This window comes from Bombina bombina, chromosome 5 (genome assembly GCF_027579735.1).
Source record: "Bombina bombina isolate aBomBom1 chromosome 5, aBomBom1.pri, whole genome shotgun sequence".
Taxonomy (NCBI): domain Eukaryota; kingdom Metazoa; phylum Chordata; class Amphibia; order Anura; family Bombinatoridae; genus Bombina; species Bombina bombina.
The window spans coordinates 375977275-376000641 of NC_069503.1; the positions used below are offsets into that span (position 1 = coordinate 375977275).

The 23367-nt window shown below is 38.8% G+C and overlaps 1 protein-coding gene and 1 long non-coding RNA gene across 2 annotated transcripts in view; one reads left to right on the top strand and one right to left on the bottom strand.

The window, feature by feature from the left end:
- Positions 1-23367, top strand: part of GALNT15 (polypeptide N-acetylgalactosaminyltransferase 15) — a 119517-nt gene that overhangs the window by 90517 nt on the left and 5633 nt on the right. The window contains exons 7-9 of the mRNA XM_053714206.1: positions 242-370; positions 15597-15698; positions 15813-15944. Coding sequence (XP_053570181.1) covers positions 242-370; positions 15597-15698; positions 15813-15944 — 363 coding nt within the window. The remainder of the gene's footprint in view (positions 1-241; positions 371-15596; positions 15699-15812; positions 15945-23367) is intronic.
- LOC128660388 (uncharacterized) overlaps positions 1-23367 on the bottom strand; it is a 111773-nt gene that overhangs the window by 22753 nt on the left and 65653 nt on the right. The window lies entirely within an intron of this gene.

A 23367-nucleotide genomic window follows, 5' to 3' on the forward strand; every position in this document is an offset into this window, starting at 1 on the left:
TTGATAATAGGAGTAAATTAGAAAGTAGTTTAAAATTGCATGCTCTATCTGAAAGAAAAAAAAATTGGGTTCAGTGTCCCTTTAAGCATTTATTTCAAATTGTGCTATTGTAAAAAAAAGCTGTGTTATACAGAGATAAAGTATTATTAAAATATATTAAGGTTTATACATTTTGTGTATTTTACAAGGTTCAAATGTATTTATCTTGTTGTACTATACATTTTTCTATATTCCTACTTAGAACCAGACAACTGATATCACTGAACGTCAGCAGCTGCAGATAAGATTGGGGTGTAAAAGATTTGAATGGTTTTTGGCAAACATTTATCCAGAAATAAACTCTTCTTTGATCCTGGAATCAGCTGGACAAGTAATTTACCTTCATTTGATGTTATTTCTTTTCCATTTCAAATTAATTAAGTTACTGAAGAGCTCTATCATTTTTTATACAAAAAAAAAAAAAATACACATACACGTTTCACATAAGTACCAGTGCTATAGCCTTTAAATTATAACCGCACAACCCTCACATGACATCAACATCAGAGATTAGGGTTTGTTTGAAATTTTGGGTTTGGGGCAGGGGAGCGCTAAAATAACCTCCAGAAGGAGGTTAGAAAAGCTTAAGGTGGAATCTAAAGGTTAAAGAGAGATTTAATCACATAAAAATATTTTAATTATATAAAAAGTAAAGACAAACAGATGATATAATAAACAATGATTATTCCATCAAAGGCAGAATGTGTGATACTAGCAATAGTCTCCACTAGAAATCTAGAAATGTCAACTTGCCATCTAAAAATTGTACAATTGGATATTCCCTAAAAGATAGAGGACTGCACAAAAAGAAATAGAAATAGTGTTGGAGTACGTGAAGTAAGTGTATCCTATGTCCAAATAGATCTAAAGTAACTGTTATGAACTTAACGTAGGAAAAATACAGTAAAAGTAAAAAAACAATTATATCCAATAGTGATCCAATATGTAATAAGTCCAATGTGATCCAATACAATGAGTGTCCCAAAATGTGTCCAATGTGTATCCAAAAGGAATGTGTCCAGGTGAAGATAGTGTCCAATGAAAAAATGTGTCCAAAAATTAATGTATACAAAATGAAAATAATTAAAAAATGTGGGGTGAAAATATATAGATATTAAAAATAATGCAAAAAATGTGAAAAAGTGGCCAAAAAACAGGTGTACACCTGGGATGTTGAACAGTGAAAAAACAAACAAACAAAAAAACCTTATTAAGGGTAGACTGCTATGTGACAAAAATATATAATCCAAAGATGTAGAGCCTAATCAAAAAGTCAAATATTACAAAAAGCCTATATCCTATAGTTATTTAATGCTGGATGAATAGCGTCTCTTCTTAGAGGAAATCCATTTTCTTTTAGGGCTCCAAACCTCACTTGTGTAATAGACTTGTGAATTTTCTTGTGGATTTCCTCTAAGAAGAGATAGTATTCATCCAGCATTGCCTAACTATAGGATATCGGCTTTATGTACTATTTTACTTTTTGATTAGGCTCTACAGCTTTGGATTATATATTTTTGTCCCATAGCAGTCTACCCTTAATAAGGTTTTTTTTTTGTTTGTTTTTTTTCACTGTTCAACATCCCAGGTGTACACCTGTTTTTTGGCCACTTTTTCACATTTTTTGCATTATTTTTAATATCTATATATTTTCACCCCACATTTTTTAATTATTTTCATTTTGTATACATTAATTTTTGGACACATTTTTTCATTGGACACTATCTTCACCTGGACACATTCCTTTTGGATACACATTGGACACATTTTGGGACACTCATTGTATTGGATCACATTGGACTTATTACATATTGGATCACTATTGGATATAATTGTTTTTTTACTTTTACTGTAGTTTTCCTACGTTAAGTTCATAACAGTTACTTTAGATCTATTTGGACATAGGATACACTTACTCCACGTACTTTAACACTATTTCTATTCCTTTTTGTGCAGTCCTCTATCTTTTAGGGAATATCCAATTGTACAATTTTTAGATGGCAAGTTCACATTTTTAGATTTCTAGTGGAGACTATTGCTAGTATCACACATTCTGCCTTTGATGGAATAATCATTGTTTATTATATCATCTGTTTGTCTTTACTTTTTATATAATTAAAATATTTTTATGTGATTAAATCTCTCTTTAACCTTTAGATTCCACCTTAAGCTTTTCTAACCTCCTTCTGGAGGTTATTTTAGTACTCCCCTGCCACATACTTTTCTACACTTAATCTTTGGGATTTGGTTGAGAGATCTCGCAGTTCTTTGGGAGGAGCTTGTGTGGTGGCTTTGTTGCCGCTGGAGATACCCACTATTTTTTAATATTATTTTGGGTTTGGAACAGCAGTTTTTATGGCTTTAGTTTTTGAGGAGGTTAAAGGGCAAGTAAATACAGTAGATTTACACAATCAACAAATGCATGATTACAACATAATGCAATATAACAGTCTGAGCTTCAAATTTCCACTACTACTGTATCATGTTACAGCCATCAGCCAATCACAAATGCCTAAACGTATATTCAGTGAATTCTTGCACATGCTCAGTAGGAGCTGGTGATTTAAAAAAGTTTAAATATAAAAAGACTGTGCACATTTTGTTAATGGAAGTACATTGAAAAGTTGTTTAAAATTGCCTGCTCTATCTGATTCATGAAAGTTTAATTTTGACTTGAGTGTCCCTTTAAATCCATACATAAGATCATTTATTTTAGATCCTCTATATTGAGTTGTGCAACTGTTTTAGAAGTTACAAAGACAGAGTTACCAGCAATAGCTATGTGGACTTCTGCACATAATAGTGGTAGTAACAGGATACTATGTCATATCAGCTACCATAGAAAATATGTTGATGTTATTAGAATGCTGCTGTTCTACTTGAGTCCCTCAATGTATAATAGGTTTGAGTATGATGGTAACAGTGTGATGCAACTGTGACGATTGGCTATCAATAGAGGGACACAAAAAATAGGCCTTTATTTAACCTTTGCAAATAGGTTAAACACATAGGTAAAAGTTAAGTGGCCACTAAGATAATCAGGAGCTGCATATGCACATAATTACTGCTCATACCCTGCTAAGGAATAATATGAAAGTGTACAGTGGGGCAAAAAAGTATTTAGTCAGCCACCAATTGTGCAAGTTCTTCCACTTAAGAAGATGAGAGAGGCCTGTAATTTTCATCATAGGTATACCTCAACTATGAGAGACAAAATGTGGAAACAAATCCAGACAATCACATTGTCTGATTTGGAAATAATTTATTTGCATATTATGGTGGAAAATAAGTATTTGGTCACCTACAAACAAGCAAGATTTCTGTCTCTCACAGACCTGTATCTTCTTCTTTAAGAGGCTCCTCTGTCCTCCACTCATTACCTGTATTAATGGCACCTGTTTGAACTTGTTATCAGTATAGACATCTGTCCACAACCTCAAACAGTCACACTCCAAACTCCACTATGGTGAAGACCAAAGAGCTGTCGAAGGACCACAGAGACATAATTGTAGACCTGCGCCAGGCTGGGAAGACTGAATCTGCAATAGGCAAGCAGCTTGGTGTGAAGAAATCAACTGTGGGAGCAATAATTAGAAAATGGAAGACATACAAGACCACTGATAATCTCCCTCGATCTGGGGCTCCACACAAGATCTCACCACGTTGGGTCAAAATGATGGCAAGAACGGTGAGCAAACATCCCAGAACCACACGGGGGGACCTAGTGAATGACCTGCAGAGAGCTGGGGCCAACATAACAAAGGCTACCATCAGTAACACACTACTCCGCCAGGGACTCAGATCCTGCAGTGCAAGATGTGTCTCCCTGCTTAAGCCAGTACATGTCCAGGCCAATCTGAAGTATGCTAGAGAGCATTTGGATGATCCAGGAGCGGATTGGGAGAATTTCATATGGTCAGATGAAACCAAAGTAGAACTGTTTGGTAGAAACACAACTCGTCGTGTTTGGAGGAGAGAGAATGCTGAGTTGCAAACAAAGAACACTATACCTACTGTGAAGCATGGGGGTGGCAATATCATGCTTTGGGGCTGTTTCTCTGCAAAGGGAACAGGACGACTGATCCGTGTACATGAAAGAATGGGGCCATGTATTGTGAGATTTTGAGTGCAAACCTCCTTCCATCAGCAAGGGCATTGAAGATGAAACGTTGCTGGGTCTTTCAGCATGACAATGATCCCAAACACACTGCCCGGGCAACAAAGGAGTGGCTTCGTAAGAAGCATTTCAAGGTCCTGGAGTGGCTTAGCCAGTCTCCAGATCTCAACCCCATAGAAAACCTTTGGAGGGAGTTGAAAGTCTGTGTTGCCCAGCGACAGCCCCAAAACATCACTGCTCTAGAGGAGATCTGCATGCAGGAATGGGCCAACATACCAGCAACAGTGTGTGACAACCTTGTGAAGACTTACAGAAAACGTTTGACCCTTGTCATTGCCAACAAAGGATATATAACAAAGTATTGAGATGAACTTTTGATATTGACCAAATACTTATTTCTCTTGTTAAGTGTATGCAGTCCACGGATCATCCATTACTTATGGGATATTCTCCTTCCCAACAGGAAGTTGCAAGAGGATCACCCACAGCAGAGCTGCTATATAGCTCCTCCCCTCACTGCCATATCCAGTCATTCTCTTGCAACCCTCAACAAAGATGGAGGTCGTAAGAGGAGAGTGGTGTTTATTTCTTCAATCAAAAGTTTGTTATTTTTAAATGGTACCGGAGTGTTTCCTTTTTATCTCAGGCAGTATTTAGAAGAAGAATCTGCCTGCATTTTCTATGATCTTAGCAGAAGTAACTAAGATCCATGGCTGTTCTCACATATTCTGAGGAGTGAGGTAACTTCAGAGAGGGAATGGCGTGCAGGTTTTCCTGCAATAAGGTATGTGCAGTTAATATTTTTCTAGGGATGGAATTTGCTAGAAAATGCTGCTTATAACGGATTAATGTAAGTAAAGCCTTAAATGCAGTGATAGCTACTGGTATCAGGCTTATTAATAGAGATGCATACTCTTATAAAAATGTAATATAAAACGTTTGCTGGCATGTTAATCGTTTTTAAATATGTTTGATGACAAAACTTATTGGGGCCTAGTTTTTTTCCACATGGCTGGTTTGATTTCTGCCTAGAGACAGTTTCCTGAAGCTTTCCACTGTTGCAATATGAGTGGGAAGGGCCTATTAGATAAAAATACTGACAGAGACATTCAGCTTCCCTCTGCATGATACAGGACATCTCTGAAGGGCTCAAAAGGCTTCAAAGTCGTGTTTGAGGAGGGTAACAATCACAGTAGACTGTGGCAGTTGTTGTGACTGTGTTTAAAAAACGTTTTTGTCATTTATTATTCTGTTTTTGTTATTAAGGGGTTAATCATCCATTTGCAAGTGGGTGCAATGCTCTGCTGACTTGTTACATACACTGTAAAAATTTTGTTAGTGTAACTGCCTTTTTTCACTTTTATTTCAAATTTTGTCAAAATTTGTTTCTCTTAAAGGCACAGTAACGTTTTTTATATTGCTTGTTAACTTGCTTTAAAGTGTTTTCCAAGCTTGCTAGTCTCATTGCTAGTCTGTACAAACATGTCTGAAACAGAGGATACTTGTTCATTATGTTTAAAAGTCATGGTGGAGCCCCATAGGAGAATGTGTACTAAATGTATTGATTTCACCTTAAACAGTAAAGATCAGTCTTTATCTATAAAAGAATTGTCACCAGAGGGGTCTGTCGAGGGGGAAGTTATGCCGACTACCTCTCCCCACGTGTCGGACCCTTCGCCTCCCGCTCAAGGGACGCACGCTAATATGGCGCCAAGTACATCAGGGACGCCCATAGCGATTACTTTGCAGGACATGGCTGCAATCATGAATAATACCCTGTCAGAGGTATTATCCAGATTGCCTGAATTGAGAGGCAAGCGTGATAGCTCTGGGATTAGATGAGATACAGAGCACGTAGATGCTGTAAGAGCCATGTCTGATACTGCGTCACAATATGCAGAACCTGAGGACGGAGAGCTTCAGTCTGTGGGTGACGTCTCTGATTCGGGGAGACCTGATTCAGAGATTTCTAATTTTAAATTTAAGCTTGAGAACCTCCGTGTATTGCTTGGGGAGGTATTAGTTGCTCTGAATGACTGTGACACAATTGCAGTGCCAGAGAAATTGTGTAGGCTGGATAAATACTATGCAGTGCCGGTGAGTACTGATGTTTTTCCAATACCTAAAAGGCTTACAGAAATTATTAGTAAGAAGTGGGATAGGCCCGGTGTGCCCTTTTCCCCACCTCCTATATTTAGAAAAATGTTTCCAATAGATGCCACTACACGGGACTTATGGCAGACTGTCCCTAAGGTGGAGGGAGCAGTTTCTACTTTAGCAAAGCATACCACTATCCCGGTTGAGGACAGTTGTGCTTTTTCAGATCCAATGGATAAAAAATTAGAGGGTTACCTTAAGAAAATGTTTATTCAACAAGGTTTTATTTTACAGCCCCTTGCATGCATTGCGCCTGTCACTGCTGCGGCGGCATTCTGGTTTGAGGCCCTGGAAGAGGCCATCCATACAGCTCCATTGACTGAAATTGTTGACAAGCTTAGAACTCTTAAGCTAGCTAACTCATTTGTTTCTGATGCCATTGTTCATTTGACTAAACTAACGGCTAAGAATTCTGGATTCGCCATCCAGGCGCGTAGGGCGCTATGGCTCAAATCCTGGTCAGCTGATGTGACTTCAAAGTCTAAATTACTCAACATTCCTTTCAAGGGACAGACCTTATTCGGGCCTGGTTTGAAAGAAATTATTGCTGACATTACTGGAGGTAAGGGTCATACCCTTCCTCAGGACAGGGCCAAATCAAAGGCCAAACAGTCTAATTTTCGTGCCTTTCGAAATTCCAAGGCAGGTGCAGCATCAACTTCCTCCGCTTCAGGACAAGAGGGAACTTTGGCTCAATCTAAGCAGGCCTGGAAACCTAACCAGTCCTGGAACAAAGGCAAGCAGGCCAGAAAGCCTGCTGCTGCCTCTAAGACAGCATGAAGGAACGGCCCCCTATCCGGCGACGGATCTAGTAGGGGGCAGACTTTTTCTCTTCGCCCAGGCGTGGGCAAGAGATGTTCAGGATCCCTGGGCATTGGAGATCATATCTCAGGGATATCTTCTGGACTTCAAAGCTTCCCCTCCACAAGGGAGATTTCATCTTTCAAGGTTATCTGCAAATCAGATAAAGAAAGAGGCATTCCTACGCTGTGTGCAAGACCTCCTAGTAATGGGAGTGATCCATCCAGTTCCGCGGACGGAACAAGGACAGGGTTTTTATTCAAATCTGTTTGTGGTTCCCAAAAAAGAGGGAACCTTCAGACCAATTTTGGATCTAAAGATCTTAAACAAACTCCTCAGAGTTCCATCTTTCAAAATGGAAACTATTCGGACCATCCTACCCATGATCCAAGAAGGTCAGTACATGACCACAGTGGACTTAAAGGATGCCTACCTTCACATACCGATTCACAAAGATCATCATCGGTTCCTAAGGTTGCCTTTCTAGACAGGCATTACCAATTTGTAGCTCTTCCCTTCGGGTTGGCTACAGCCCCGAGAATCTTTACGAAGGTTCTGGGCTCACTTCTGGCGGTTCTAAGACCGCGAGGCATAGCGGTGGCTCCGTATCTAGATGACATCCTGATACAGGCGTCAAGCTTTCAAATTGCCAAGTCTCATACAGAGATAGTTCTGGCATTTCTGAGATTGCACGGGTGGAAAGTGAACGAGGAAAAGAGTTCTCTATCCCCACTCACAAGAGTCTCCTTCTTAGGGACTCTTATAGATTCTAAAGAGATGAAAATTTACCTGACGGAGTCCAGGTTATCAAAGCTTCTAAATGCTTGCCGTATTCTTCATTCCATTCCGTGCCCTTCGATGGCTCAGTGTATGGAGGTGATCGGCTTAATGGTAGCGGCAATGGACATAGTGCCATTTGCGCGCCTACATCTCAGACCGCTGCAATTATGCATGCTAAGTCAGTGGAATGGGGATTGCACAGATTTGTCCCCTCTGCTAAATCTGGATCAAGAGACCAGAGATTCTCTTCTCTGGTGGTTGTCTCGGGTCCACCTGTCCGAGGGTATAACCTTTCGCAGGCCAGATTGGACAATTGTAACAACAGATGACAGCCTTCTAGGTTGGGGTGCAGTCTGGAACTCCCTGAAGGCACAGGGATCATGGACTCAGGAGGAGAAACTCCTTCTGATAAATATTCTGGAGTTAAGAGCAATATTCAATGCTCTTCTGGCTTGGCCTCAGTTAGCAATACTGAGGTTCATCAGATTTCAGTCGGACAATATCACGACTGTGGCTTACATCAACCATTAAGGGGGAACCAGGAGTTCCCTAGCGATGTTAGAAGTCTCAAAAATAATTAGCTGGGCAGAGACTCACTCTTGCCACCTGTCAGCAATCCATATCCCAGGCGTGGAGAACTGGGAGGCGGATTTTCTAAGTCGTCAGATTTTTCACCCGGGGGAGTGGGAACTCCATCCGGAGGTGTTTGCTCAGTTGATTCATCGTTGGGGCAAACCAGAGTTGGATCTCATGGCGTCTCGCCAGAACGCCAAGCTTCCTTGTTACGGATACAGGTCCAGGAACCCAGAAGCGACGCTGATAGATGCTCTAGCAGCGCCTTGGTTCTTCAACCTGGCTTATGTGTTTCCACCGTTTCCTCTGCTCCCTCGACTGATTGCCAAAATCAAACAGGAGAGAGCATTGGTGATTCTAATAGCGCCTGTGTGGCCACGCAGGACCTGGTATGCAGACCTAGCGGACATGTCATCCTTTCCACCATGGACTCTGCCTCTTAGACAGGACCTTCTAATACAAGGTCCTTTCAATCATCCAAAACACATTTCTCTGAGACTGACTGCATGGAGATTGAACGCTTGATTCTATCAAAGCGTGGCTTCTCCGAGTCAGTCATTGATACCTTAATACAGGCACGAAAGCCTGTTACCAGGAAAATCTATCACAAGATATGGCGTACATATCTTTACTGGTGTGAATCCAAGAATTACTCATGGAGTAAGGTTAGGATTCCTAGGATATTGTCCTTTCTCCAAGAGGGTTTGGACAAAGGATTATCAGCTAGTTCCTTAAAGGGACAGATTTCTGCTCTGTCTATTCTTTTGCACAAGCGTCTGGCAGAAGTTCCAGACGTCCAGGCATTTTGTCAGGCTTTGGTTAGAATTAAGCCTGTGTTTAAACCTGTTGCTCCCCCATGGAGCTTAAACTTGGTTCTTAAAGTTCTTCAAGGAGTTCCGTTTGAACCCCTTCATTCCATTGATATTAAGCTTTTATCTTGGAAAATTCTGTCTTTGATGGCTATTTCCTCGGCTCGGAGAGTCTCTGAGCTATCTGCCTTACAATGTGATTCTCCTTATCTGATTTTACATGCAGATAAGGTAGTTTTGCGTACCAAACCAGGGTTTTTACCTAAGGTGGTTTCTAACAAGAATATCAATCAAGAGATTGTTGTTCCATCATTGTGTCCTAATCCTTCTTCAAAGAAGGAACGTCTTTTACATAATCTGGACGTAGTCCGTGCCTTGAAGTTTTACTTACAAGCTACTAAAGATTTTCATCAAACATCTTCCCTGTTTGTCGTTTATTCTGGACAGAGGAGAGGTCAAAAAGCTTCAGCAACCTCTTTTTCCTTTTGGCTTCGGAGTATTATACGCCTAGCCTATGAGACTGCTGGACAGCAGCCCCCTGAAAGAATTACAGCTCATTCTACTAGAGCTGTGGCTTCCACCTGGGCCTTTAAAAATGAGGCCTCTGTTGGAACAGATTTGCAAGGCCGCGACTTGGTCTTCGCTTCACACTTTTTCAAAATTTTACAAATTTGATACTTTTGCTTCTTCGGAGGCTGTTTTTGGGAGAAAGGTTCTTCAGGCAGTGGTTACTTCCGCTTAATCCCTGCCTTGTCCCTCCCATCATCCGTGTACTTTAGCTTTGGTATTGGTATCCCATAAGTAATGGATGATACGTGGACTGGAAACACTTAACAAGAGAAAACATAATTTATGCTTACCTGATAAATTTATTTCTCTTGTAGTGTATCCAGTCCACGGCCCGCCCTGTCATTTTAAGGCAGGTCTAAAATTGAATTAAACTACAGTCACCACTGCACCCTATGGTTTCTCCTTTCTCTTTTTGTTTCGGTCGAATGACTGGATATGGCAGTGAGGGGAGGATCTATATAGCAGCTCTGCTGTGGGTGATCCTCTTGCAACTTCCTGTTGGGATGGAGAATATCCCATAATTAATGGATGATCCGTGGACTGGATACACTACAAGAGAAATAAATTTATCAGGTAAGCATAAATTATGTTTTTCCACCATAATTTGCAAATAAATTATTTCCAAATCAGACAATGTGATTGTCTGGATTTGTTTCCACATTTTGCCTCTCATAGTTGAGGTATACCTATGATGAAAATTACAGGGTTCTCTCATCTTCTTAAGTGGGAGAACTTGCACAATTGGTGGCTGTCTAAATACTTTTTTGCCCCACTGTATCTGGGGTATGAGTTTTAGCTATGTCGTAGTTTGCCAAAAGGATCCATTTAATAATAGCATGTACTAAAGAATCACAGCATTTTAGTATTAATGTTAGAATACCCCTTTTATATAGCCACACAGAGAAAAGGTCAAACTAATAACAATAATGTATGGAAATAATAATAAATATGTCAAATTAAACCTAAACAAGAATTACTATCTTTATTTTTGACTGTGCTGAATTAATAATAATAATAATTAGTGATGGTAGATCTAAGAACTAGGCTCATTACAAGCAGTATTTTTCAAAAGTCTGCACCAGACACCAGGGGTGCGATCCGATATAGATCGTAGTTTGCGGCGCAAGCGAGGGAACCCGCGTCGCCCGCAGTTTCAGCTCGCAACTCGAGCTATCCCATATACTGCGCCGTCAGATACTAACGTGCCTTAAGTCAGATAAACCAGCGATGTCCAGAAATCTGCGCAAGTACAAATTTCTGGCGTCGCCAGTGACTTGCGGCACGTTAGAAACTGCCGGCGCCTACAAAACCTGACTAAAGTCTAAATCACCCGCACTGTCTAACACGCCTCCCTAACATAGCCCGACAAGTCTAACACGCCTCCCTAACATAGCCCGGCACGTCTAACCCTCTATCCGCTATCCCCCCTCACTATCCTAACAATAAAATATGTATTAACCCCTAAACCGCCGCTCCCGGAGCCCGCCGCAACCTAATAAAATTATTAACCCCTAAACCGCCGCCAGCTATATTAAATCTATAACCCCCTAAAGTGAGCCCCTAACTACCGCCGCCATCTACCTTACCTACCCCCTAAAGTGAGCCCCTAACTACCGCCGCCATCTACCTTACCTACCCCCTAAAGTGAGCCCCTACCTCGCCGCTATCTATTGTAAAATTATTAACCCCTAATCTAATCCCCCTATACCGCCGCCAGCTATATTAAATTATTTAACCCCTGAAATACTAAACTATCCCTACCACTAAACCTAAGTCTAACCCTACAAATAGCCCTGAAAAGGGCTTTTTGCGTGGCATTGCCCCAAAGTAACAGCTCTTTTGCCAGCCCTTAAAAGGGCTTTTTGCGGGGCATGCCCCAAAGAATTCAGCTCTTTTGCCAGCCCTTAAAAGGGCTTTTGGCGGGGCTTTGTGACAAAGTAAACTGCTCTTTTGCCTACAATCTACATCCCCCTACACCGCGGCCACCTATAATAAATGTATTAACCCCTAATCTAATCCCCCTACACCGCCGCCAGCTATATTAACTATATTAACCCTAATTATATTAGGGTTAATATAGTTAATATAGTTATTATATTATATATATTAACTATATTAACCCTAATTATATTAGGGTTAATATAGTTAATATAGTTATTATATTATATATATTAACTATATTAACCCTAATTATATTAGGGTTAATATAGTTAATATCGTTATTATTATATATATATAAAGTATAATAACCCTATCTAACTCTAACATCCCTAACTGAACTCTTATTAAAATAAATCCAATATTAATATTATTAATTAAAATATTCCTATTTAAATCTAAATACTTACCTATAAAATAAATCCTAAAATAGCTACAATATAATTAATAATTACATTATAGCTATGTTAGGGTTTATATTTATTTTACAGATAAATTGTTAATTATTTTAACTAGGTATAATAGCTATTAAATAGTTATTAACTATTTAATAGCTACCTAGTTACAATAATTACCCAATTACCTGTAAAATAAATCTTAACCTAAGTTACAAATACACCTACACTATCAATAAATTAAAGAAACTACAAATATCTATCTAAAAATACAATTAAATAAACTAAACTAAATTACAAAAAAAACAAACACTAAATTACAAAAAATAAAAAAAAGATTACAAGATTTTTAAGCTAATTACACCTATTCTAAGCCCCCTAATAAAATAATAAAGCCCCCCAAAATAAAAAAAATTCCCTACCCTATTCTAAATTAAAAAAAGTTCAAAGCTCTTTTACCTTACCAGCCCTTAAAAGGGCCTTTTGTGGGGGCATGCCCCAAAGAAAACTGCTCTTTTGTGTGCAAAAAAAAACACAATACCACCCCCCAACATTACAACCCACCACCCACATACCCCTAATCTAACCCAAACCCCCCTTAAATAAACCTAACACTACCCCCCTGAAGATCTCCCTACCTTGTATTCACCCAGCCGGGCCCAACTCCTCATCCGATCCGGGCGATGTGTTCTAGCAAGCGGCAGTGAAGTCTTCTTCCATCCGGGCGATGTCTTGAAGCAAGCGGCAGAGAGTCTTCTTCCATCGGCGATGTCTTCAAGCAAATCGGCATTTTCAATCTTCTTTCTTCGCTCCTCCGCCGCGGAGCATCCTTCCGGCACGACGACTTCCCAACGAATGAGGTTCCTTTAAATGACGTCATCCAAGATGGCGTCCGTCGAATTCCGATTGGCTGATAGGATTCTATCAGCCAATCGGAATTAAGGTAGAAAAATCTGATTGGCTGATTGAATCAGCCAATCAGAATCAAGTTCAATCCGATTGGCTGAACCAATCAGCCAATCGGATTGAACTTGAATCTGATTGGCTGATTCAATCAGCCAATCAGATTTTTCTACCTTAATTCCGATTGGCTGATAGAATCCTATCAGCCAATCGGAATTCGACGGACGCCATCTTGGATGACGTCATTTAAAGGAACCTCATTCGTCGGGAAGTCGTCGTGCCGGAAGGATGCTCCGCGGCGGAGGAGCGAAGAAAGAAGATTGAAGATGCCGATTTGCTTGAAGACATCGCCGATGGAAGAAGACTTCACTGCCGCTTGCTGGAACACATCGCCCGGATCGGATGAGGAGTTCGGCCCGGCTGGGTGAATACAAGGTAGGGAGATCTTCAGGGGGGTAGTGTTAGGTTTATTTAAGGGGGGTTTGGGTTAGATTAGGGGTATGTGGGGGGTGGGTTGTAATGTTGGGGGGTGGTATTGTGTTTTTTTTTGCACGCAAAAGAGCAGTTTTCTTTGGGGCATGCCCCCACAAAAGGCCCTTTTAAGGGCTGGTAAGGTAAAAGAGCTTTGAACTTTTTTTAATTTAGAATAGGGTAGGGAATTTTTTTATTTTGGGGGGCTTTATTATTTTATTAGGGGGCTTAGAATAGGTGTAATTAGCTTAAAAATCTTGTAATTTTTTTTATTTTTTGTAATTTAGTGTTTGTTTTTTTTTGTAATTTAGTTTAGTTTATTTAATTGTATTTTTAGATAGATATTTGTAGTTTCTTTAATTTATTGATAGTGTAGGTGTATTTGTAACTTAGGTTAGGATTTATTTTACAGGTAATTGGGTAATTATTTTAACTAGGTAGCTATTAAATAGTTAATAACTATTTAATAGCTATTATACCTAGTTAAAATAATTAACAATTTACCTGTAAAATAAATATAAACCCTAACATAGCTATAATGTAATTATTAATTACATTGTAGCTATCTTAGAGTTTATTTTATAGTTAAGTATTTAGATTTAAATAGGAATATTTTAGTTTATAATATGAATTAGATTTATTTAATAAGAATTTAGTTAGGGGTGTTAGGGTTAGATAGAGTTAATATAGTTTATATAAATACTATAGTAACTATATTAACTATATTAACCCTAATATAATTAGGGTTAATATAGTTAATATATATAATATAATAACTATATTAACTATAATATACTTAGGGTTAATATAGATAATATAGCTGGTGGCGGGGTAGGTAGAGTAAATTAGGGGTTAATAATTTTAATATAGATTGCGGCGGTGTAAGGGGTTCACATTAGGGGATAGATCAGTTAGATGGTGGCGGTTTTAGGGGCTCACAGTAGGGGGTTAGTTTATGTAGATGGCGGCGGTTTAGGGGTTAAATACTTTATTAGGGATTGCGGCGGGGGATCGCGGTTGACAGGGAGATAGACACTGCACATGCGTTAGGTGTTAGGTTTTATTTAGCAGCCAGTTTAGGGAGCTACGGGGCTCCAATAGTCAGCGTAAGGTTTCTTACGGCTGCTTTTTGTGGCGAGGTGAAAATGGAGTAAGATTTCTCCATTTTCGCCACGTAAGTCCTTACGCTGTATATTGGATTTCAAACTGCGCGGGTTTGGTATACCTGCCTATGGCCCAAAAAACTACGGGCGACAGCAGAAATATACGCGCGTAACTTCTAGGTTACGCTGTATATAGGATACCAAACCCGCACAAATATTGGCGTCGCTGACTTTTGCGGGCGACGTTTTTTATCGGATCGACCCCCTAAGTTTTACAGCAGCAATACAATGTTACTGATATATTCCAGAGTTTCTTTATGACAACTAAGCAACTTCCTTCTCTGTTGATAACCAGAATTTAGATTGATAAAGTGAATTTTATTCTCTGGGAAATCTTATTACACTAAAATGAAATTTGCATATTTAAATATATTCAAATATAATTACCATTTGGCATTAAAGGGATAGTCAAGTCAAAATTAAACTTTCATGATTCAGATAGAGCTTGCAATTTTAAGCAACTTTCTATTTTACTCCTATTATGAATTTTTCTTTGTTCTCTTGGTATCTTTATTAAAATAAGCTGAAATGTAAGCTTAGGAGCCAGCCCATTTGTTTGTTCAGCACCTGGGTAGCACTTGCTGATTGGATGGCTACATTTAGATACCATTTAGCAAGCGCTACCCAGCTGCTGAACAAAAATGGGCTGGCTCTTAAGCTTACATTCCAGCTTTTTTAAATAAAGATACCAAGAGAATGAAGAGAAATTGATAATAGGAGTAAATTAGAAAATTACTTAAAATTGCCTGCTCTATCTGAATCATGAAAGTTTAATTTTGACTAGACTGTCCCTTTAAAGCATTGAATGTCAAATTCTAAATTATTTATTTTTCATAATTTGGTAAAGACAAAATTGAATTTGAGTTTGTATATCTTACAGCTTTTAAATTCAGGTTTTGGATCATGTATGAATTATGAATATAACCAAGGAGTATCAGGACAACTTGTTTATCTTTCCAACTGTGAAAATAAAATCAACCAGGTATTTCTACATTTAGTTTATCATTTACTTATATGCAGTTTAGTATAAATGTAACATTTGCAAATATGTGTCTCAGTTTACATGAATACAAATTGTTGTTCTTTTACACTGCAGCTTTTTGAGTATAACAACATGAAAGAAATCAGGTTTGCAGCATCACTTTGCCTTGATGGTAGACATGAACAGATTATCCTTGAAAACTGCACTGCTACTGAACATCATAACCAAAGATGGGATTTCAACGAGGTATGCTAATACGAAAAATGATAACAATTGTGCTCACGATATTGCGTATTACAAGTTGAAAGTAAAAGTGCACCACCAAGAGCAATCAAATTGTGCGCTCGGCAGGTTAGCGGGACTGAAGACCTCACATAAAGGGTTAGGGCTAAAATAAAAGTTACACTAAACACAACATAAATACATGAAAATGATGTGTTACACTCATATATACATTTTCTAATAACATTATTTATATAAATATTAATAAAACTTTTTAAAAACATTAAAAGGTATATGGTATATGACAAGGTATTTGAATGGAATGGGCTATATTGTATATATATATATATATATATATATATGTGTGTGTATGTATCTACATGTGTATGTATCTCTCTATATAATGTGTATACATGTGTATTTATATATATATATATATATATATATATATATATATATATATATATATATATATACACACATTTATACAAATATATATTTATACACTTTGGAGCCCTTTCCCTCCCATACCTTAAAACATAAAAAATAATTTTTATTCAATTTTAATATTTAATATGTGTATTTACTGTAAATATTTAACATTCTAATGTTTTTCACATAGGAGAAAATGTATTATTAAATGCATATTCCTACATATATCTGTATATATCTATACCTGTATATATTCATATAAATATTTAGTTATAGATAATGTTGTTTTTTAAATACAATCTCATATTCTCAAAAAAAACTACCCTCGGGTTGAGCGCACTTGGTCTAACGTAGTGTCGGATTAGCGCTCCATATAAAGTCTATGGGGAGAAGTTAATGCGGTAGTGATATCCGAAGTCCTGAAGTTAGCGCAAACCATTTACTTTCAACTTGTAATACATGCGGTAACCCGATTGTGTTTGCATAAGTGAAAGTGCTAAATAGTGCGCCACTTGTAATCTAGCCCTAAATTAAGTAGATTATAAATGAATATATATTTATTTGCAGTGTTTTTGAACATGCAGGCAGAATTTTTTCTAAATCTTTTTGCTGATGAAAACGGTATGGTGCTTGAAAAAAGTAATGAGTATCTATAAGAAATGACTATTATTTCCATTACATTTTCTATCATAGCAACTATATGTTTGTGTCTCACACATTAATGGGACAGTAAAGTCAAAATTAAACTTTCAGACAGAGCATGCAATTTTAAACCACTTTCCAATTTACTTCCATTATCAAATTTGGGTTTGTTCCATTGGTATCGTTTGTTAAAGAGTAAATATAGGTAGGCTTATAGGAGATCAGGAGCATGTATGTGTTTTTACAGTTCTATGGCAGCAGTGCTTGTATCTATGTGTAACATTGCTATAAACAATGTTGCAAACACTGACGTAAAATGGCTCCTGAACTCACCAAGGATTACTCTTTAAGAAAGGATACCAAGAGAACTAAGCAAAATTGATAAAAGAAGTAAACTGGAAAGTTTCATTTTGACTTTACTGTCTCTTTAAAATCTACCTGCCTCCTGTGTTATAGGGTAAAATGACAGACATCCTTCTTCTCAATTTTAGTATGCAGCATGCATGTTCCAGCTTTATTTTATTGGCACAATCACAATATAGATCATAACAATAGGTAAAATCACACTGAGGTGGTCTATCTTTGTATACCCCAAAGTAAAAATAAAAAAGAATTTGGTTTCATACAGTTGCAGATAGTTTTTCTGCATAATAAAGTGACACTGTACTGTAAATTGCCCCCCTTTTAATGTGTTCCCAATGAGCCTTTGTAACTCCTGGAATTAACACCAGGGATGATATTTATCAAAGCGTCAATCACGGTGCATTCGCTGACACGGATCCACATACGATGCCCTTATTTATAAAAAAAAACCTGTCAAAAACACGCGTGTCAAGTACGGCGCGATGAGCATCAGACTTTTGTTAACTAACAGTCATCGATGTCGCGGTTCTTCGGGGGGTTTTCCCAACTTTATTTATACCATTTCATTACTGTCCATGAACAAACACATTTCTCTAAAGCTAATCTTTTATTTTTCATCTGTTAATGTCCAAAAAATAGCTACAGTTGTGCATGAACAAACAATATTTCATAGAAAGTTATTTTTATCTGTTATATGATACTTTCACATTAATTAATGTGTATTTGTATTTCTAAAAGTCATGATATGCTTTTATCTCATGTTTTTTTTTTATAAATGATTATTAATGCTAGAATTTGTACATATACTGTATCTTTGCACATACTTGTATGTAAATATATATATGTGTGTGTTATGTCAGAAATCTTTTGCAAACATACACTGTGTGCAGAATTATTAGGCAAATTAGTATTTTGACCACATCATCCTCTTTATGCATGTTGTCTTACTCCAAGCTGTATAGGCTCGAAAGCCTACTACCAATTAAGCATATTAGGTGATGTGCATCTCTGTAATGAGAAGGGGTGTGGTCTAATGACATCAACACCCTATATCAGGTGTGCATAATTATTAGGCAACTTCCTTTCCTTTGGCAAAATGGGTCAAAAGAAGGACTTGAAAGGCTCAGAAAAGTCAAAAATAGTGAGATATCTTGCAGAGGGATGCAGCACTCTTAAAATTGCAAAGCTTCTGAAGCGTGATCTTCGAACAATCAAGCGTTTCATTCAAAATAGTCAACAGGGTCGCAAGAAGCGTGTGGAAAAACCAAGACGCAAAATAACTGCCCATGAACTGAGAAAAGTCAAACGTGCAGCTGCCAAGATGCCACTTGCCACCAGTTTGGCCATATTTCAGAGCTGCAACATCACTGGAGTGCCCAAAAGCACAAGGTGTGCAATACTCAGAGACATGGCCAAGGTAAGAAAGGCTGAAAGACGACCACCACTGAACAAGACACACAAGCTGAAACGTCAAGACTGGGCCAAGAAATATCTCAAGACTGATTTTTCTAAGGTTTTATGGACTGATGAAATGAGAGTGAGTCTTGATGGGCCAGATGGATGGGCCCGTGGCTGGATTGGTAAAGGGCAGAGAGCTCCAGTCCGACTCAGACGCCAGCAAGGTGGAGGTGGAGTACTGGTTTGGGCTGGTATCATCAAAGATGAGCTTGTGGGGCCTTTTCGGGTTGAGGATGGAATCAAGCTCAACTCCCAGTCCTACTGCAAGTTTCTGGAAGACACCTTCTTCAAGCAATGGTACAGGAAGAAGTATGCATCCTTCAAGAAAAACATGATTTTCATGCAGGACAATGCTCCATCACACGCGTCCAAGTACTCCACAGCGTGGCTGGCAAGAAAGGGTATAAAAGAAGAAAATCTAATGACATGGCCTCCTTGTTCACCTGATCTGAACCCCATTGAGAACCTGTGGTCCATCATCAAATGTGAGATTTACAAGGAGGGAAAACAGTACACCTCTCTGAACAGTGTCTGGGAGGCTGTGGTTGCTGCTGCACGCAATGTTGATGGTGAACAGATCAAAACACTGACAGAATCCATGGATGGCAGGCTTTTGAGTGTCCTTGCAAAGAAAGGTGGCTATATTGGTCACTGATTTGTTTTTGTTTTGTTTTTGAATGTCAGAAATGTATATTTGTGAATGTTAAGATGTTATATTGGTTTCACTGGTAAAAATAAATAATTGAAATGGGTATATATTTGTTTTTTGTTAAGTTGCCTAATAATTATGCACAGTAATAGTCACCTGCACACACAGATATCCCCCTAAAATAGCTATAACTAAAAACAAACTAAAAACTACTTCCAAAAATATTCAGCTTTGATATTAATGAGTTTTTTGGGTTCATTGAGAACATGGTTGTTGTTCAATAATAAAATTAATCCTCAAAAATACAACTTGCCTAATAATTCTGCACTCCCTGTATTTACCATGTCCCTACGTTCCTGTTTTTGTTCTAAACAATGTTGTCTGTCATATCTCTGTGCTTATTTATACCACTATATGTATATAGTGTAACTTTATTATTATTCTGAGCAGGAATAATGTGAATATAACATGTAATCAGGGTATCATATGTATTTATTTGCAATCAATGGATATTTTAAGAGCTGGGCCAGTTTTCTCTCTGTACCTGTGTAACCCCTTTTGATTGCAATCTAGTTTAAAAAAAAACCCTACACATGTGTTATAAAATGGACTGGCATATAAGATGACATTTCTTACTGAAAAAGAAACTCAAGTGAAGGAAGAAAAACACTGAAAATATCATGACAGTAAAGAGGTGATTTTAATGTCTGCTGTATCTGAATCATGACAGTTTAATGTTAGGTGGGATATCCCTTTGAGCTATCAGCTTAAGATTATATTGAATCAAACATCAATTCGAAATTTTAAAATCATTGTCTAAAATATTACACTGTGTGTCCTAATGTCAGCATCAATGTTTATCTTTAATACTAATTTCACATATACATACTTTCAAAGTATAATACACAGTGGAACAAATGGCACTTACAAGTTCTGATGAGTGATCAATGACACAAGTATCAAGCAATTTGATTAGTTAGTGATAGTTTAAAATGTATATTTTAATCAGATTGGTTGATGTCATAAATCATGTGATTATGCATATTCCAATCAAAAGTGGTTGAAAAATTCACTAGTGTATGGTTTGTTTAGGAGTTTGCGTCATAATTAGTGAAAAAAGAGTTGCGTCAAATTTGGGGCAAAGTGGAGAGTGGGGCTTAAACAAGGTGCAAATAGATTTTTCAAAAAAATTAAAAAGGAAGTTAGCTATACAGGGAGTGTAGAATTATTAGGCAAATGAGTATTTTGACCACATCATCCTCTTTATGCATGTTGTCTTACTCCAAGCTGTATAGGCTCGAAAGCCTACTACCAATTAAGCATATTAGGTGATGTGCATCTCTGTAATGAGAAGGGGTGTGGTCTAATGACATCAACACCCTATATCAGGTGTGCATAATTATTAGGCAACTTCCTTTCCTTTGGCAAAATGGGTCAAAAGAAGGACTTGACAGGCTCAGAAAAGTAAAAAATAGTGAGATATCTTGCAGAGGGATGCAGCACTCTTAAAATTGCAAAGCTTCTGAAGCGTGATCATCGAACAATCAAGCGTTTCATTCAAAATAGTCAACAGGCTCGCAAGAAGCGTGTGGAAAAACCAAGGCGCAAAATAACTGCCCATGAACTGAGAAAAGTCAAGCGTGCAGCTGCCAAGATGCCACTTGCCACCAGTTTGGCCATATTTCAGAGCTGCAACATCACTGGAGTGCCCAAAAGCACAAGGTGTGCAATACTCAGAGACATGGCCAAGGTAAGAAAGGCTGAAAGACGACCACCACTGAACAAGACACACAAGCTGAAACGTCAAGACTGGGCCAAGAAATATCTCAAGACTGATTTTTCTAAGGTTTTATGGACTGATGAAATGAGAGTGAGTCTTGATGGGCCAGATGGATGGGCCCGTGGCTGGATTGGTAAAGGACAGAGAGCTCCAGTCCGACTCAGACGCCAGCAAGGTGGAGGTGGAGTACTGGTTTGGGCTGGTATCATCAAAGATGAGCTTGTGGGGCCTTTTCGGGTTGAGGATGGAGTCAAGCTCAACTCCCAGTCCTACTGCCAGTTTCTGGAAGACACCTTCTTCAAGCAGTGGTACAGGAAGAAGTCTGCATCCTTCAAGAAAAACATGACTTTCGTGCAGGACAATGCTCCATCACACGCGTCCAAGTACTCCACAGCGTGGCTGGCAAGAAAGGGTATAAAAGAAGAAAATCTAATGACATGGCCTCCTTGTTCACCTGATCTGAACCCCATTGAGAACCTGTGGTCCATCATCAAATGTGAGATTTACAAGGAGGGAAAACAGTACACCTCTCTGAACAGTGTCTGGGAGGCTGTGGTTGCTGCTGCACGCTTTGTTGATGGTGAACAGATCAAAACACTGACAGAGTCCATGGATGGCAGGCTTTTGAGTGTCCTTGCAAAGAAAGGTGGCTATATTGGTCACTGATTTGTTTTTGTTTTGTTTTTGAATGTCAGAAATGTATATTTGTGAATGCTGAGATGTTATATTGGTTTCACTGGTAAAAATAAATAATTGAAATGGGTATATATTTGTTTTTTGTTAAGTTGCCTAATAATTATGCACAGTAATAGTCACCTGCACACACAGATATCCCCCTAAAATAGCTATAACTAAAAACAAACTAAAAACTACTTCCAAAACTATTCAGCTTTGATATTAATGAGTTTTTTGGGTTCATTGAGAACATGGTTGTTGTTCAATAATAAAATTAATCCTCAAAAATACAACTTGCCTAATAATTCTGCACTCCCGGTATTTCATTTGTATCTCTATGGGGGGTAGTTATCAAGCCGTCAACCTCAAATACGCTGGAATTCCACAGCGTATTTGTGGCGAGGCTGAATCGCCTTAGTTATCAAGCCCTAGATACCGGCAAAAGTAGAATTTTGTGACGTAAGCTTTGATCCGCCGGACTCAGTCCGACACAGATCGATTCTTACGTCACTTCAGATGTTCCGCACACAAGTGCGGCACAATCTGACTACTTTTGCTAGTTATCAAAAAACTAGCAGGTACGCTCGGCACTTTTCCGGCCCAGCGTACCTGGTTTTCAAACCGCCGCCTCCAGGATAGGAATCAATGGGAGTCTGACCATAGCGAAAGTTCATGTTTGCTGCTGCCAGACATCCCATTGATTTCTATGGGAGCTGTCTGCACCTAACACCCTAACATGTACCCTGAGTCTAAACACCCCTAATCTGTCCCCCCCTACACCGCCGCAACTAAATACATTTATTACCCCCTAAACCGCCACTCCTGGAGCCCACCGCAACTATATTAATCATGTTAACCCCCTATACCGGCGCCCCCGGAGCCCCCCGCAACTAAATAAAGTTAGTAACCCCTAAACGAAAGTTCATGTTTGCTGCTGCCAGACATCCCATTGAATTCTATGGGAGCTGTCTGCACCTAACACCCTAACATGTACCCCGAGTCTAAACACCCCTAATCTGTCCCCCCCTACACCGCTGCAACTAAATACATTTATTACCCCCTAAACCGCCGCTCCTGGAGCCCACCGCAACTATATTAATCATGTTAACCCCCTATACCGGCGCCCCCGGAGCCCCCCGCAACTAAATAAAGTTAGTAACCCCTAAACTGTCGCTCCTAGACCCCGCCGCAACTCTTATAAATGTATTAACCCCTAAACCGCTTCTCCCGGACCCCGCCGCCACCTACATTATACCTAGTAACCCCTATCCTGCCCCCCCTATACCGCCACCACCTAGAATAAATTTATTAACCCATATCCTGCCGATCCCGGACCCCGCCGCAACTAAATAAATAGTTTAACCCCTAAACCGCCGCTCCCGGACCCCGCCGCAACCTATCTTAAACTTATTAACCTGTAATCTGCCCCCCCTACACCGTCGCCACCT